This window comes from Sardina pilchardus, chromosome 1, assembly GCF_963854185.1.
Source record: "Sardina pilchardus chromosome 1, fSarPil1.1, whole genome shotgun sequence".
NCBI lineage: Eukaryota > Metazoa > Chordata > Actinopteri > Clupeiformes > Clupeidae > Sardina > Sardina pilchardus.
This window is the reverse complement of record NC_084994.1, coordinates 3,545,666-3,562,003: the sequence shown is the minus strand read 5'-3', so window position 1 is coordinate 3,562,003 and position 16,338 is coordinate 3,545,666. Positions and strand designations below refer to the sequence as shown.

Sequence of the window (16,338 nt, the reverse complement as noted above, 5' to 3'; positions counted from 1 at the left end):
TTTTAATAATATTTGAACAGCAGTCTTCTCAGACACAATTGCCACACTGAAGACTTCACATGGAAAGGCATCAATGTTGTCACCTTCATAGCCGAGCTTCAGTCGGCTGCATCCATAGACCTAAAAGAAATGGACAAACAGACTCCGTCGTTCTCAATCATAGACCCAGCCAGAGTCAGACTCACCATGGGCAGAAAAAATAATGTGAATGTCTGTGTCAAGAAGTACATGCTCAGCAAAGCACGTCTTACCTGTAGTGAGGTGAGTGGGGTATATGTGCACAAATGATTTGCTTGTCCGGAAGTAAAATTCTCATTCATTTCTCCCATTGACTTCTGGAAAAATTCGGATATAAAGAGTTTTAGACCATGCCTTAGGCTAACCAGCTACGATGTGACTCATAAGCATATAACTTATAATTTCGAGTGAAAAAATGAACAGAAAATGTAAAAAAAGCGAAAGGTACAAGACTGTGTACATATCTTAAATTCCGAGATAGAGAACTCAAATCCCAGGATGCTTTGCAAACGTACACACATTTCCAACATTTGCAGCCTAAAGATAGGTTAACATGGTTCCATATTAATCTGAGAAAAGAAGATGATTACTTCCTACCGTTTCCATTGAGTAAATTCAACCTTCAAGATGAGAAAACCGTTATTTTTCGGAAGACCACACATCGGTCCTGATCAGCCCTGCAGCCATTTTAAGTTTTGAAGTTCCAGCGAGACCATGAGCGAGACGAAGCTGGACGATAGGCGCGGGAAAAGCTGAGTACAGTTTGTTTGGCATTGCCATGGCAACGGCTATCTCTACCAATCAAAGGCTCTGCTTTCACCAGTTTTACACGTTAGGGTGTCGGGTAGTGTAGTACTCTCTCGTTAAATCGTGAATAAAGCATTGTTTTCTCAAAACAAGGTTGATGCCCCCATTAACTTTTGACATCTATATGAGCAGGTATAATCGCTTAGTCACATCGTAGCTGGTTTTAAGTCTACCATGGACGGTTACAATGTTATGGCTTATTCTCCAATTGTCAATGGAGAAATTGTATTGGATTTTTACTTCCGGACAAGGCTCTGGTTGCAAGGTTCGCGAGCGACGTGACGTCGCCTTCGTGTTGGTAGAGTCCCTTATCATCGCCACTGAACGATATCGACTGAGTGAAGAAAGCGTTTTGTTAAACGCGCAAACAGTGAGAGGCTCACATCTTTCTAATAATTTAAACAGGTTTGTAGTTTTGAACTTGCAAATTAATTACCGACTACGTTCAAAGTCAAATAGACGGCTCTTCACGTAGCCTGTGATATGCAGTTTAGAACCTATGTTCGATGAGTCGTTTAGCCAAAATAATAACTTCTAACGGTAAAGTTAGCATATCAGGAAACTGTAGCAATGGTAATGTAACGTTCATTAGCCAACGTTGTTGGTTGCGTTATATCAACTTACAAGAAATGTACTGTTAGCTGTATTGTCGTCGAATAACACTCCTTGCATATAAATGATAGTCCTGAACTAGCTGCTACCGTTATCGTTAATATGTCAGTAGCAGCGGCTAACTTGACTGTTGTCTGTCAGGTGGTGCTTGTGTCAATGTTAACATTAGCTAAGCTTTTGGACTAGTGTTGAGTTCTGTGTTAGCTCTGATGATCTTTTCTTCACAAGTTATTCATATTAGTTGGGGCATAGATCTACATTCATTTCCACGTTCGTTTTCATCATATCGTTCTCATTCGTGGTCTCCCGCGTCCGTTTTTTTTTTCTAGCGACATTATCGGGAAGTTACCTAATTTTCGCCCGCTCCCGATTTTCGCTTGATATTCTATCGTGTATGGTTTTGGTATTTGGTAGACGGGTTTACTTTGTCTACAACACTTTTATCCCGTTAAGAACACACGTAACGTTATGGCTACTGGGAAATGTACCGTTCATAAATCAGATATGATTTTGAAGTATTAAAAACCAACTTTGTTTTCGAATTTTCGAACGAAAGGGGCTGAAATGTAGTCTGGTTTTCACCATACTAAGTTCAGGCAGGCTTCACTCAGCCTAGCTGAAATGGGTACTTTCACTAAAAATGCTGCCCATTTGTACTAGCTAGACAGACTGCAGGTTATGGGGCTAATGCTTAATGTTACACACACACACACACACACACACACTCAGTCAAGTCAGGTTAATTTTAGCGCATTTCATACTCAGTGGTCATTCAGTGTGCTTTACAAACACAAAAAAACAAGCAGTAATAGCCGATAAAAGCATAGATTATAAAGGCAAAGAGTAATTAATAACGATGTAAAAGATCATAATGAAATATAAAAAGAAAGCTTAAGTCAATGTAAAATCAATAAAGAATATGTCGACTGTTGAAGAAAACGTTGATAACTTTGGGTTAATGTTAAGTTGCAAGAAATTACAAATGTTTTATTTCTTTATTTTCCTTGTCAAAATAGGCTGTGTGTTTATCAGGTTTCCCACCCCAGTATCCCAGGTCAAATCCTGCTGTGGCAGTTAGGTTTGGTGGAAGCACACGTCCAGCCATGAGTTCATCCGATGAGGTCAGTAAAGTACAACAATACTACACTGGAAATCAGCCACTCGGACACACACACACACACACACACACACACACACACACACACTCTCTCTCTCTCTCTCTCTCTCTCTCTCTCTCTCTCTCTCTCTCTCTCTCTCTCTCTCACACACACACACACACACACACACACACACACACACACAATTCAGTCACTACTGCTTCAGCTTTAGTCATCTGCATCACACACACACACACACACACAGTAATGAAATCACTGCATTTCTACTGCGCCTTTGTGTGGTCTCATCCTAGGAGAGCTTCGATGACCTCAGGGGTCACTTCACCCAGACAGAGTGGGCTCAGCTGGCCACATGCGAGAAGGAGCGCTACAGAAACATGAAGAGGAACCACCTGTTCATGCTCTCCATAGGTAGTGATCACCTGTTCATGCTCTCCATAGGTAGTGATCGCTCTCCATAGGTAGTGATCAGGTCACCTGTTCATGCTCTCCATAGGTAGTGATCAGGTCACCTGTTCGTGCTCTCCATAGGTAGTGATCAGGTCACCGATTTCTGCTGTCTCCCTCCATTACTATTTCTGTCTGCTTCTGGATCTCTCTCACTCTCTCTCTGTCCTGTCCTCCTCCTGCTTCTGGGTCTCTCGCTCTCACTCTTTCTCTATCTCTCTCTCTCACTCTCTCTCTCACTCTTTCTCTCTCTCTCTTTCTCTCTCTCTGTCCTCCCTCAGGGCTGTCCTCTCCTCCTCCTGCTTCTCTCCACTCTTTCTCTCTCTCTCTCACTCTTTCTCTCTCTCTCTCTGCCCTCCCTCAGGGCTGTCCTCTCCTCCTCCTGCTTCTCTCTCTCTCTCTCTCACTCTTTCTCTCTCTCTCTCCGTCCCCCCTCAGGGCTGTCCTCTCCTCCTCCTGCTTCTCTCTCTCTCTCTCTCTCTCTCTCACTCTCTCTCTCTCTCTCTCCCTCAGGGCTCTCCTCTCCTCCTCCTGCCTTTATGAGGCAGGGACGGGCCAGGAAGGCACTGGCCAGACCGCCCCCAGCTGACAGCAGCGACTCAGAGGAGGAGTGGACACCCAGTCTGGAGAGGAGGCCTCCAGGTCAGTTTACAACACAGTCACTACACACACACACTCACACACACACACACACACACACACACACACACACACACACACACACACACACACACACACACACACACTGTTGAAATGTCTATGGGGAAAGGTGATTGTCATGAATCTTCCAAAGCAGTAGTGTCATTGAACAGATCAAGAGTCGTGATCTCTCTCGCAAAAGGTCTGGTATGTTGCACAGAAGCATATGTCATAACCCTTCATATGAATCTCTATTGAGATTGATCTTGTACATGTTATAACCACCACCATTATGACCCTGAATTGAGTTCAAGAGCCCTTTTATTGTTCCCTCTAGTGTAGATGCACATACATGGATTTGATTATTTCTTATAATTTTATATTTGCTAAAGTACCAAAGAGATTGTAGAGAGTAGCAAAGGTCAGGGTTCCCACTTTACAACAAATGTAAAATTCCACAATAAATTCCATGACCTGTGGGAACCCTGAAGGTTAATCTAGTTGATGAAGATTTAAACTAATAGTAAAGGTGATGAGGATTTAGACTAGAGAGTAGTAAAGGTGATCTAGTTGATGAGGATTTAGACTAGAGAGTAGTGAAGGTGTTCTGGTTGATGAGGATTTAGACTAGAGAGTTGTAAAGGTGATGTAGGTGATGAGGATTTAGACTAGAGAGTAGTAAAGGTGATCTAGTTGATGAGGATTTAGACTAGAGAGTAGTGAAGGTGATCTGGTTAATGAGGATTTAGACTACAGAGTAGTAAAGGTGATGTAGTTGATGAGGATTTAGACTAGAGAGTTGTAAAGGTGATCTAGTCGATGAGGATTTAGACTAGAGAGTAGTAAAGGTGATGTAGTTGATGAGGATTTAGACTAGAGAGTAGTAAAGGTGATGTAGCTGATGAGGATTTAGACTAGAGAGTAGAAGAGGTGATCTAGCTGATGAGGATTTAAACTAGAGAGTAGAAGAGCTAGCTGATGAGGATTTAGACTAGAGAGTAGTAAAGGTGATGTAGTTGGTGAGGATTTAGACTAGAGAGTTGTAAAGGTGATCTAGTCGATGAGGATTTAGACTAGAGAGTTGTAAAGGTGATCTAGTCGATGAGGATTTAGACTAGAGAGTAGTAAAGGTGATGTAGTTGATGAGGATTTAGACTAGAGAGTAGAAGAGGTGATCTAGCTGATGAGGATTTAAACTAGAGAGTAGAAGAGCTAGCTGATGAGGATTTAGACTAGAGAGTAGTAAAGGTGATGTAGTCGGTGAGGATATAGACTAGAGAGTTGTAAAGGTGATGTACTCGATGAGGATTTAGACTAGAGAGTAGTAAAGGTGATCTAGTCACTTGCTGCGTTTACATGAGAGCTTTAATTCCGAATAAAACCAAGTTAAATCGGAATAAAAGTTAATTCCGCTTTAAAAGAGACCATGTAAACGCTTATTCCGCTTGAAAATGATTATTCTGAATTAAACTTAATTCCGATTTAAGTGGTTGGTTTATTCCGATGTTAAAGCGGAATTAACTCCCCTCCTTGATCATGTAAACCTTTATTCCGATTAAAAGTTTATTCCGTTTGTTTGGCGCATGCTCGTACAAGGAGGAAGAAGAAGCGCATGCTCGTTTCATGGTTAATTCGGCTCCGTCTTCTTCCCCCCTTCTCCGACAGTCTTCTCCTCCTCAGCTAGCAAACGTGAAGCTTGACAATATTCTCGAGCTGCTGGCTAAATAGTAGGCCTATTATCAGAGTTACTGTGAAACCCGTTTTCATTATGTTATTGTCCATGCTGTAACGTTAACCCGAGATGACAAAAAAGTTGCTAGCCAGCTAAAGTTTGTTTTCTTCCGGTAGACCTTATTAGGCTACGTTCATGCGCCGCCTGTCCAATCGGAACCCTTCCCGACCCCCAGACGTTCAGCAGAATACAATAAAGCGTAATTAACGTATGTTCCATGTAAACGCCAATTCGGAATTATTATTTCCATGTAAACTCGAAGGAGAATATTTTAATTCCGATCTATTTAATTCTGAATAAACGAATTCAGAATTAAAAACATCATGTAAACGTGGCCAATGAGGATTTAGACTAGAGAGTAGTAAAGGTGATCTAGTTGATGAGGATTTAGACTCGAACAGCTGATGATGTTGTGTTTTCCTGCAGCCCCTCGTGGGTTCAGAGCTCCAGCCAGAATTCCTCCTGCTTCCAGAGTCGTCCCTGTGAGGCCCCCTCCTCCTGCTCCACCATCTCAGGTGAACAGCCACCAACACACACACACACACACACACACACACACACACACACACACACACACACACACACACACACACTCACTCACTCACTTCACTGCTCAACCATCTTCCCCATTGACTGATTTAGCCACCCTGAGGAGGATAGATGGGATAGCGTCATATGAAAACTCAGGAGAAAGAAGAAATGGTCAAACAAATAACACATCTATAGGAACATATCTTGCACCTTCACTACTTGTTGTTATCATGTTGGTTTTTCCTTCATTTTGAGGAGGTGCAAGACAACAACACTTCGCGGAAAAGCAGCATTCAACCAATCAGCAGCAGTGGTCAATGTTCTCAGGCTTCTGAGGTGGAACCAATAGAACAGTCTGTGGAGGCAGAAGAGAACAAACAGGTCTTGTTAAAGATGAATCCACAGTAACATGCATTACAGATACATACACACACACACACACACTCACTCACTCACTCACTCACTCACTCACTCACTCACTCACTCACTCACTCACTCACAACTACTTCATTTATGTCCGCAATTCATAATAAATGTACAAAAGGACATAAATGTTACAGAGGCAGAACATTGCTAAGGCATGATTCACCAATGTGGTTTGATGACAATTCAAACAGCAGATTTTATGGATACACACAACACCTTCTCCAATATATGGCGACTTACACACACACACACACACACACACATACATACACAGACCATTAGAACAAAACTGAGATAAAACAGTGGATGCAATGTGCTCTGAAAATGGAGTGTGTTTGGTGCTTGTGGTTCCTCAGGTTCCTCCAATAGACTCAGACCAGAGTAGAGAGGAAGACAGAGTGGAGACTGTGGAAGGACAGGCAGGGAGAGAGACAGGCCCAGCAGCAAAGAGACGTGGTGAGCAGGTTTACACAGGAGAGAGCCTACACACACACACACACACACACACACACACACACACTGTGGAAGGACAGGCAGGGAGAGAGACAGGCCCAGCAGCAAAGAGACGTGGTGAGCAGGTTTACACAGGAGAGAGCCTACACACACACACACACACACACACACGGTTGGTCATCCAGTGGTTCTCAAAGTGGGGGAAATAGACACATTCTAGGGGTAGGGGTGTGATGAACAGGAAGATTTTTATTTCATCTTCAATTATACCTTTCTTTTTGGCAGGGAAGATCATAGATTCCAAACATAGTCACACACAAAGTGGGGAATGACAGAAAAAGTTTGAGAGCATGTGTTTTAAGCTCATAGTAATCATACAATTTTATTCAAAATGAAAAAGTATTCATTTTATTTTTGTTATAGGATATAGCCCATGTCAGTGCATGATGTTTCACAGAGGGAAAGCATCACCGTTTTGTGGTATTTGTGTGTGTGTGTGTGTGTGTGTGTGTGTGTGTGTGTGCGTCAGGTGTGTCAAAGAGAGAGTGGTTGAAACAGCAGAAACAGCAGCTGAACAGCTACCAGCGAGGAGGCAGTCTGCGCAACAGACCCAGAGTGAGCTACACAGAGGAAGACGTGCCCAGAGATGAAGATTACCTCTGTGAGCTGCTCTCCCCGTTGTCTTTCTTGCCCCTAATGCGGCTCAGTCACACACACACGCATACACACACACATACACACACACACACACACACACACCCGCTTCAGTCAGAGCTCGCTGTTGGGTTTTCCCCAAGATCTCGTTGCCGCTTGAGAAGTTACAAATGGTTTAAATTTTTGCCTCGAACCACGCGTCACCACACTCCCGCAATTCAGTTCAGTGATGCAACAACATGCTCCCACAATTCAGTTCAGTGATGCAACATGCTCCCACAATTCAGTTCAACGAAGCAACGCTCTCCCACAGTTCAGTTCAACAAAGCAACGCACTCCCACACGGCCACAATTTGATTTAGAGATGCAACATGGCGCCAGGCTCCCACAATTCAGTTCAGTGATGCAACACTTTTTCTATGGGAAAATAACATGGGGATTTTCAATTATCGCACCTGTTAAACTCTCGCGGGGATGATGACATTGGAAATGCAGACGTTTCTCACTACACAGTTTTGTCCACTGCCGTCTAGTGGATACTGTGATCTTCGGTAGGTGAAGACGGCACACTGTGATCTTTGCTACCCCAGAGCTAACTTACCATGCAACTTGCCATAGGCAGTTAGCTTCAATCAACTCCCGGATCTCCTTATATGGGCAAAGATGGCAGCTTTGGATCCTTTTTGTAGGCGAACTTCAGAGGTCTATTTAATTTAGAGATGCAACATGGCGCCAGGCTCCCACAATTCAGTTCAGTGATGCCTGATGCAGGCCCATGTAAAGTGAACTAAAAAGATTTCAACGCCTGTGTGTGACTGAACTTTTCTCCCTGCTGATGACTTCATATTTTCAGTTATGTTCAATCCTGTAGATGTCATACCTTTTGTTTTTAGTTTTTAACATTTAGTTTTACAGCACACATACTTTGTAAATGTTATTATCTCAGTTGGGAGTGATTTACTTGTATTTACAGATACTTTTGCATCACAGAGATTTATATGAGATTGGTTTCTTTCTTCTGCAGACTGTGAGGACTGTGAGTCTTTCTACATTGAAGAGTGTGGGGTCCACGGCCCCCCTAACTTCACCCCCGACACCCCAGCTCCTGTTGGGGTCCCAGACCGAGCCAGGCTCACCCTGCCCCCCGGGCTGGAGGTCAGGACGTCCAACATCCCAAACGCAGGACTGGGGGTGTTCAACCAGGGCCAGACGGTGCCTAGAGGCACCCACTTTGGCCCCTATGAGGGGGAGGTGACCGACAGAGACGAGGCCATAGAGAGCGGATACTCCTGGGTGGTGAGTGTTTTATCTGTTTGTTCTGCCTTACATAGTTTAATCCTATATTTACACTCCCTATTTTGCAAAAGGCGTGTGAAACTAGAATGAACAGAGATGTGTTCTCTAGAATGAACAGAGATGTGTCCTTCTAGAATGAACTTAAATTCCATCCTCTAGAATGAACTGCGGCGTCTTCCTCCTAAATGAACAGAGATGTGTCTTCTAGAATGAAGTGAGATGTGTCCCTCTAGAATGAACTTAAGTTCCATCCTCTAGAATGAGCAGAGGTGTCGTCCTCCTAAATGTCGGCCCACACACACATCCTGCCTGACTCCTGCAGGATTCCTGTAAGACCTTATCAGGACCCTGCATGGGTTAATTTCCTCTGGTGGTGTTTAATGTTTCCACAGATATACAAGAGCCGTCATTCAGATGAGTACATCGACGCCAAGAGAGACACGCACTCCAACTGGATGAGGTTACGTCCCTCTCAGCTATTCCTGCACCTTTCACTTGGGGGGGGGGGGGGGGGGGGGGGTCACATTAGCCAGCGGCAGCGGCCGGCAAGCGTAACGCATCGCTTAGACCATAATAATACATCCAAAACATTCTATCTCGTTCCTAAGTTCAATCTTTGTTGTTACGGTCTTGGACAAATCTGATTGGTCAAAATTCCTAAACATTTAAATCTGATTGTGATGAGCCGAGCGTAGCGCTTCAAAGTTGAACCAAGTTCAACTCCCAGTTTGCTCAACGCTAGCATTACGCCAGCGTTGTCACCGTTCCGCTGCCGAACCATAGAAAACAATAGGAAACCTGTCGCTTGCCGCTGACTAGTGTGATCCCCACCTGAAGGTCAAGACTAAGATTGTAATAGACTCCATGGAGCTCAAAAACACGTACCGTTGTTATTGTAGGAATAGTACTAACGCCGATCTCATCTCTGTTTTCAATCTCTGGTTTCTCCATCAGGTATGTGAACTGCGCTCGTGACGTGGAGGAGCAGAACCTGGTGGTGTTTCAGTACAGGGGAGGCATTTTGTACCGCTGCTGCAAGCCCATCGGCCCTGGAGAGGAGCTGCTCGTCTGGTATGGAGAGGACTACGCCAGAGACCTGGGCATCAGCTTCGACTACCTGTGGGACGTGAAGAGCAGCGCCACAGGTACAGGCACACAGCAAGCCGTCATCCACGCTGCGACACAGGGGGGTCTAAAAACAAGATAAAAACGCTAAATCTGAGGTAAAAAAATGATTAAAAACACTAAATCTGACACTAAAACAAGTGACATGATCTGTCCATGACAATATTTCCTGAATTAAGGTAATTACATCTTGAAATGAGATTATAGTGTAAAGTTGAACACTTACAATAAGGAATTCACTCTTAAAAAAGATAAATTATCCAACACTTTTATACGTACTTTTTTTTTTATCTTGATAAGATCAAATACTGTAATTTGCAGTGCACCTACCGCCCCAGCTTCTGCTGCTGCAAACCAGCAGAGACTATGAACATCTAGGATTTTATTTATTCATTTATTTTGGCAAACGTCCTAGTGACTTGCACATGTCTCCTTGGAGCTACTCTGGATAAGGTGCCTTGCACAACCGTAGCACGTTTGAAGATGTATCAGTAAAAGAAAAACAAAAAATTCAAGAACTTTGTTGATCTTATTCTTGTACGTAAAAATATCCATTACGTTACCAGAAGTTGTTATCAAACATGTTTCTTTGGCTGGTCCCATAATTTATCAAATGAAACATCCTTAAATACTCAGATGACTCCTACCTGTTGATGGTACCACAAATGTTTGAACAAAATGTTCCTCTTTACTCTTTCTTTCAGAGGTGACAGCGTCTCAGGTGTTTCCGTGCTCCCTGTGTCCATTTGCCTACACGGCTCAGATCTTCCTCCACAAGCACATCAAGAGGAGCCACACGGACGAGTACGTGCGCCTGCTGAGGTCTGGAGAGATCCGATCAGAGACTCTGGCGCCCTCTAGAGTAAATGGCAGCATCAACCAGCACACCCAGAGCCAGAACCACAGCCAGAGCCAGAACCAGAACCAGAACCAAACTTCAGCAGCAAGAGAGACTCAAGCTCCTTCTAGAGGCAGCAGCAACACACAGAACAACCCGACTGTGTCATGCAGGTCAACGTCCAGTACAGTCATTCACCGTTCTTCAGAACAGGAAGGAGGGAGTGACCAGAGACGTCATACATGTGCTGAGTGTGGCAAGAGCTTCAGAGGTAGAGTAGATCTCAAACGACACCAGCGCACTCACACAGGAGAGAGGCCGTTCCACTGCACTCAGTGTGGCAAGAGCTTCACACAGGGGGGAGATTTAAAAAAACACCAGCGCACTCACACAGAAGAGAGGCCGTACCACTGCACTCAGTGTGGCAAGAGCTTCACTCGAGAGGGAAGTCTCAAACTACACCAGCGCACTCACACAGGAGAGAGGCCGTACCACTGCACTCAGTGTGGCCAGAGCTTCACACGGGGGGGAGATTTAAAACAACACCAGCGCACTCACACAGGAGAGAGGCCGTACCACTGCACTCAGTGTGGCAAGAGCTTCACACGTGGGGGAGATCTCAAACGACACCGGCACACTCACACAGGAGAGAGGCCGTACCACTGCACTCAGTGTGGCAAGAGCTTCACTCAAGAGGGACATCTCAAAACACACCAGCGCACTCACACAGGAGAGAGGCCGTACCACTGCACTCAGTGTGGCCAGAGCTTCACTCTAGAGGGAAATCTCAAAAGACACCAGCGCACTCACACAGGAGAGAGGCCGTACCACTGCACTCAGTGTGGCCAGAGCTTCACACATGGGGGAGATCTCAAACGACACCAGCGCACTCACACAGGAGAGAGGCCGTACCACTGCACTCAGTGTGGCCAGAGCTTCACTCAATCACGTTCTTTGAAGAAACACCTGTGCACTCACATGAAAGAACCGTAACTGTGCTTTTGGTGAAACAACAATTTAATCTACTTTCCAGAAACAAATGAGAGCAATAGTAAAGATATATTTGTATTGCTGTTTAATTACTTATAACGTAAGCTGTTTTTTAAATCACATTTTAAATGCAGTACTGTGTTTATAGTGACAACTTGATAACATTTGACGTCAAAACCTAAAAGGATCAACTTTACTACTACTCAGTATTATGTTGACACTTCAAATGACTTTTTAAATTTTTAAATGCTGTAATATGAAATGTTGTGTAATGTATTGTGTGGAAGGTGCATGTATTGAAAGCATGTTGGAAATGTGGCTTTGAAAGATGTTTGTTTAAGGATAAAGACATTTTACATCATCTTTAAGTGTTGCTGATGAAATGCATTTTTGGGAACAGTTGTTTTGGTAAAATCTAAATCATTACTGTGCACATTGCAGTAGGGAGCATGTGACTGGAGCAGTTGTTTTGGTAAAATCTAAATCATTACTGTGCACATTGCAGTAGGGAGCATGTGACTGGAGCAGTTGTTTTGGTCAAATCTAAATCATTACTGTGCACATTGCAGTAGGGAGCATGTGACTGACTGAAGCAGTTGTTTTGGTCAAATCTAAATCATTACTGTGCACATTGCAGTAGGGAGCATGTGACTGACTGAAGCAGTTGTTTTGGTCAAATCTAAATCATTACTGTGCACATTGCAGTAGGGAGCATGTGACTGACTGAAGCAGTTGTTTTGGTCAAATCTAAATCATTACTGTGCACATTGCAGTAGGGAGCAGGTGACTGTAGCAGTTGTCTTGGTCAAATCTAAATCATTACTGTGCACATTGCAGTAGGGAGCATGTGACTGCAGCGGGCGCTCATATGATACACAAGCCAATTCCACGCAGCGACACGCATGACAACATGACCTCACATCAAAACCAGTGTTCAGCCAATAGGCTACAGATGACATCGCATTAAAACCAATGTTAAGCCAATAGGCTATGCATGACAACATGACATCACATTAAAACCAGTGTTAAGCCAATAGGCTACGCATGACATCACAATAAAACCAGTGTTGAGCCAATAGGCTACGCATGACCTCACATCAAAACCAGTGTTCAGCCAATAGGCTACATATGACATCACATTAAAACCAATGTTAAGCCAATAGGATACGCATGACAACATAACATCACATTAAAACCAGTGTTAAGCCAATAGGCTACGCATGACATCACAATAAAACCAGTGTTGAGCCAATAGGCTACGCATGACATCACAATAAAACCAGTGTTGAGCCAATAGGCTACACATCACATTAAAACCAGTGTTAAGCCAATAGGGCTCGGGATCATGGCGTGAAAACTTTGCGGGCACAGCCATATTGGCAGCCTCACTCCTTAGTTTACTATGGATTACTATGGATTTACTCCCGCCTATTAGTGTGTTCCTGTTACTTAGTTGTTGCCTTCTTGGTCGTATGTTGCTGTGTAGTGGGGTGTAACAGCGCCACCCATGATCGCAAGAGGAAAAGAATCGCTAATACTACATTTCTGCTTCTTGTCTTCTGCATCTGAATGAATGGATATTACGCTCGGTGCGCTACCAAAATGGCGGCAATATTCTTTGAATGCAAGGCGTGTGCCCGAGCCCTATAGGCTACGCATAAACACTTACTGTATGAACAGTACAGCAGTGTCTCACTCTGGGTGTTGGCCTGCATCAACACACACTCCAGCACTGGAACTTGTGATCCCTTTTATTGATACAAGTCTGCTTTGAGGGAAAACAGGAAACACTTGTGCTCGCCCCTCTGCTTGTCATTTCCCATTAGGTCACCCAAAGCTGTGCAAAGCTATCCCCTCATATTCACCCGTTAGAAAATATCATTGAAGTTTTGAAGGACAGCAGTCTTCTCAAACACAAGTGCCACACTGAAGACTTCACATGGAAAGGCATCATGGTTGTCATGGAGAAGCATCATGGTTGTCAAGGAAAGACATCATGGCTACTTAAGTCTCCGTCATCATAAACCTTGGCATGTTTTCAGGCTAATATAATAAAAGGGTCTTCTTGGGCTTTTCCGTTGGGAGTGTGCAGGTTTGTAGGTGCAGTGTTGGGAGTGTGCAGGTTTGTAGGTGCAGTGTTGGGAGTGTGCAGGTTTGTAGGTGCAGAGCTGCCAACTTTTCAAAAAACCTTGGAGTGAGATTCTGTCGGGGGTGACCAAAAGTTTTTACCGCACTCGTTGCGATACCAAAATTATTCGATCCCGATACTAAGTCAAGAATTGTGATTTCGATACTTTTTCGATGCTTTTTTTATAATATAAATACAAAATACAATTTTAGTGTATTTGGTGATTTTCTCACCAGTAACCTAATATTGCATATTGTGTGATCATTCACACCAGTGGCCATCAAAGATTCTGCTCAACCCTCCACACACAGATTAAACGATGGTCATTATGTTTCTATAGCATATATTTTGGAATTCAACTGTACATATTTTGTTGATAATGTTATATTTTACAATCTGCATAACTATTAGTAGATAAAAACGTTTAGTCATTTGTGTACTGATTTGAAGACTATTACACTTACTCATAGGCCTAATTTTAAATGGTGTGTAGGCCTAGGACTAATTGAGTGTGCATTAGTGGTGTGTGTAATTGAGTGCCTGTCGATTTAAGAAATACGTGAGGTAGCTTTCTATCTCACGGTTTTACGCGAGTTAAATAAAAGATGCATGACAAGGATATGTGGATGCAATTCATTTTGCGTTGTGTCATTAGATAAAATACATGTTCAAAACACTAACAAGTCGAAGAAAATCTTTCAGGGATCATATAAGAGATGAGTGTCTTGCAATGTCCCTTTATGATTTTAATGAGCACTAGATTTAGCTCTCTCCAGAAGTTATTTATCCACATGTTCCAGCAAACAAAACAGTGCAACAAAAGCGCAGTTAACATGTAGGCCTAGGCTAGGGAATGAAGTTCATCCACAAAAACTGATTTCTTTCAAGATTTTAAATTTAAGAGAGTGAGTTCTTAATTAACGATAGGCCTATGATGTGTGACATTGTCAACATACTCTCTGACTAGTTGGCGATTTTCTCCCGCGGGTGTCTCCTTCTGTCGCAAACTTGATGTCTATGCACTAACTGTACAGTGGCCATAGGCTACCGTTGGGGAGTTTTACAGTTTTTTCCAATCGTTTACACACTAAAATCAAGAATAACAGACAGTTAACAATACTGAACACTTAAGAAGCAAAACGCCTGCGCAGAGTAGTACAACAGTAAGCACAAATTCAGCTTCACACTTTTTGCGAAACATTACACACAGTGAATGTCAAAACGTAAAGCACATTTTCACACCTTAGACACATAAAGATTGTTAGGTACTTCCTTGTCATTATAAAGCCCTGGCTTGCCAATGACCACACCAATGAACAAATTGAATAATCACATCCACCAGGTGTGTAAGCACACATGTGCAAAATTGAAAACGCAGCACTCAGGTGTGTTATGCTCGATCCTCGAGGGGCGTTCCCACTGATCTCTAACTAACACTGGATAGACTATCCCATTGTTTTCGCCCCATCATTCACTATGTCGATCAGTGAGGATCGAGGCCAGAGGAGCGAGGGAGGACGTATAAAAGCCCAAATGAGAGGCACCCATAGCCTGTGATATGGTGAACTCTTATGGCCTGATCCAGCTAGACAGAGAGATGATTAGAGTATTATGTATTGTTGTTACTTGTTTGTATTGTTGCTTTAGTTTTTCTTCAGTGACTGTAAGTGTACAGTACTTTTTGTTTGTGTACAGATTTTTTATTTTTCTACACTTTACAGTAGCAAGAACTATAATTTTGGCATTTTCTGTTGATTGACTTGTCACTGTAACTGAACATATGGTTCAGTGAAAGAAAGAAATATTGTCTGCAGCATCAGTTTTGTGCATTGCTTGATGAGGGTTCATCAAAATATTTTTGTCATCTAAATTATCCTAATGCTCTCAAACAATATGTCTGAATAAGATCCATATATTGGAAGAGGGTTTTTACAGATGTGTTTTGAATTTATTGTGTTGGTGTGTATAAGATAGCGACAGTGTGGAATCATTCAAAGAATGTGTTAGTGATATGAGAACAGTATAAGGTTTTATCAATGTGTTTATTGTTTTGACAGAAATATTTCATTTTGCTAACAATCTGTTATGTTCTGCTGATTGGGTGTTGTGTTTGGTCAATTGTGTGATATGTTTAGACAAAAAGAGCCCCGTTTTCAAAATTGTGTGTAAACGATTGGAAAAAACTGTAAAAGGAACGAATGAGTCTCAGCCCAAAATCAGATTTTGTTTAGCGTGAGAAAATGCATGTATGGCGTGAGTGCGTGTGTAAACAGGCAAAATCGTGTGTCACACGCCGAAAGCGTGAGAGTTGGCAGCTCTGTAGGTGCAGTGTTGGGAGGTTACTGTGAGCAACTTCAGTGTCCTCTCAGATCTGGGGGATGACAAAAAAGAAAGACAAAAAGGTTAAGAAATTAGAAGTTTTTGAAAGCATATGTTGCACAGTTTTTGAAAGCATATGTCACACTGCCCTCACCCCTCGGCTCCGCCACAGGACTTTATCAACACACATGTATCTAATCCAGTC

The 16,338-nt window shown here is 43.0% G+C and overlaps 1 protein-coding gene across 1 annotated transcript; it reads left to right on the top strand.

Annotated features, from left to right (window-relative positions):
- The first annotated feature begins 1,168 nt into the window (after window positions 1-1,168).
- Window positions 1,169-11,850, top strand: LOC134076582 (histone-lysine N-methyltransferase PRDM9-like). The gene is made up of 12 exons (XM_062531740.1): window positions 1,169-1,174; window positions 2,454-2,558; window positions 2,849-2,966; window positions 3,516-3,644; window positions 5,800-5,888; window positions 6,160-6,285; window positions 6,687-6,786; window positions 7,313-7,444; window positions 8,462-8,733; window positions 9,126-9,193; window positions 9,688-9,878; window positions 10,563-11,850. The coding sequence occupies exons 2-12, from the start codon at window positions 2,541-2,543 to the stop codon at window positions 11,687-11,689; spliced, it is 2,370 nt and encodes a 789-aa protein (XP_062387724.1). The 5' UTR covers window positions 1,169-1,174; window positions 2,454-2,540; the 3' UTR covers window positions 11,690-11,850.
- The last annotated feature ends 4,488 nt before the right edge of the window (window positions 11,851-16,338 follow it).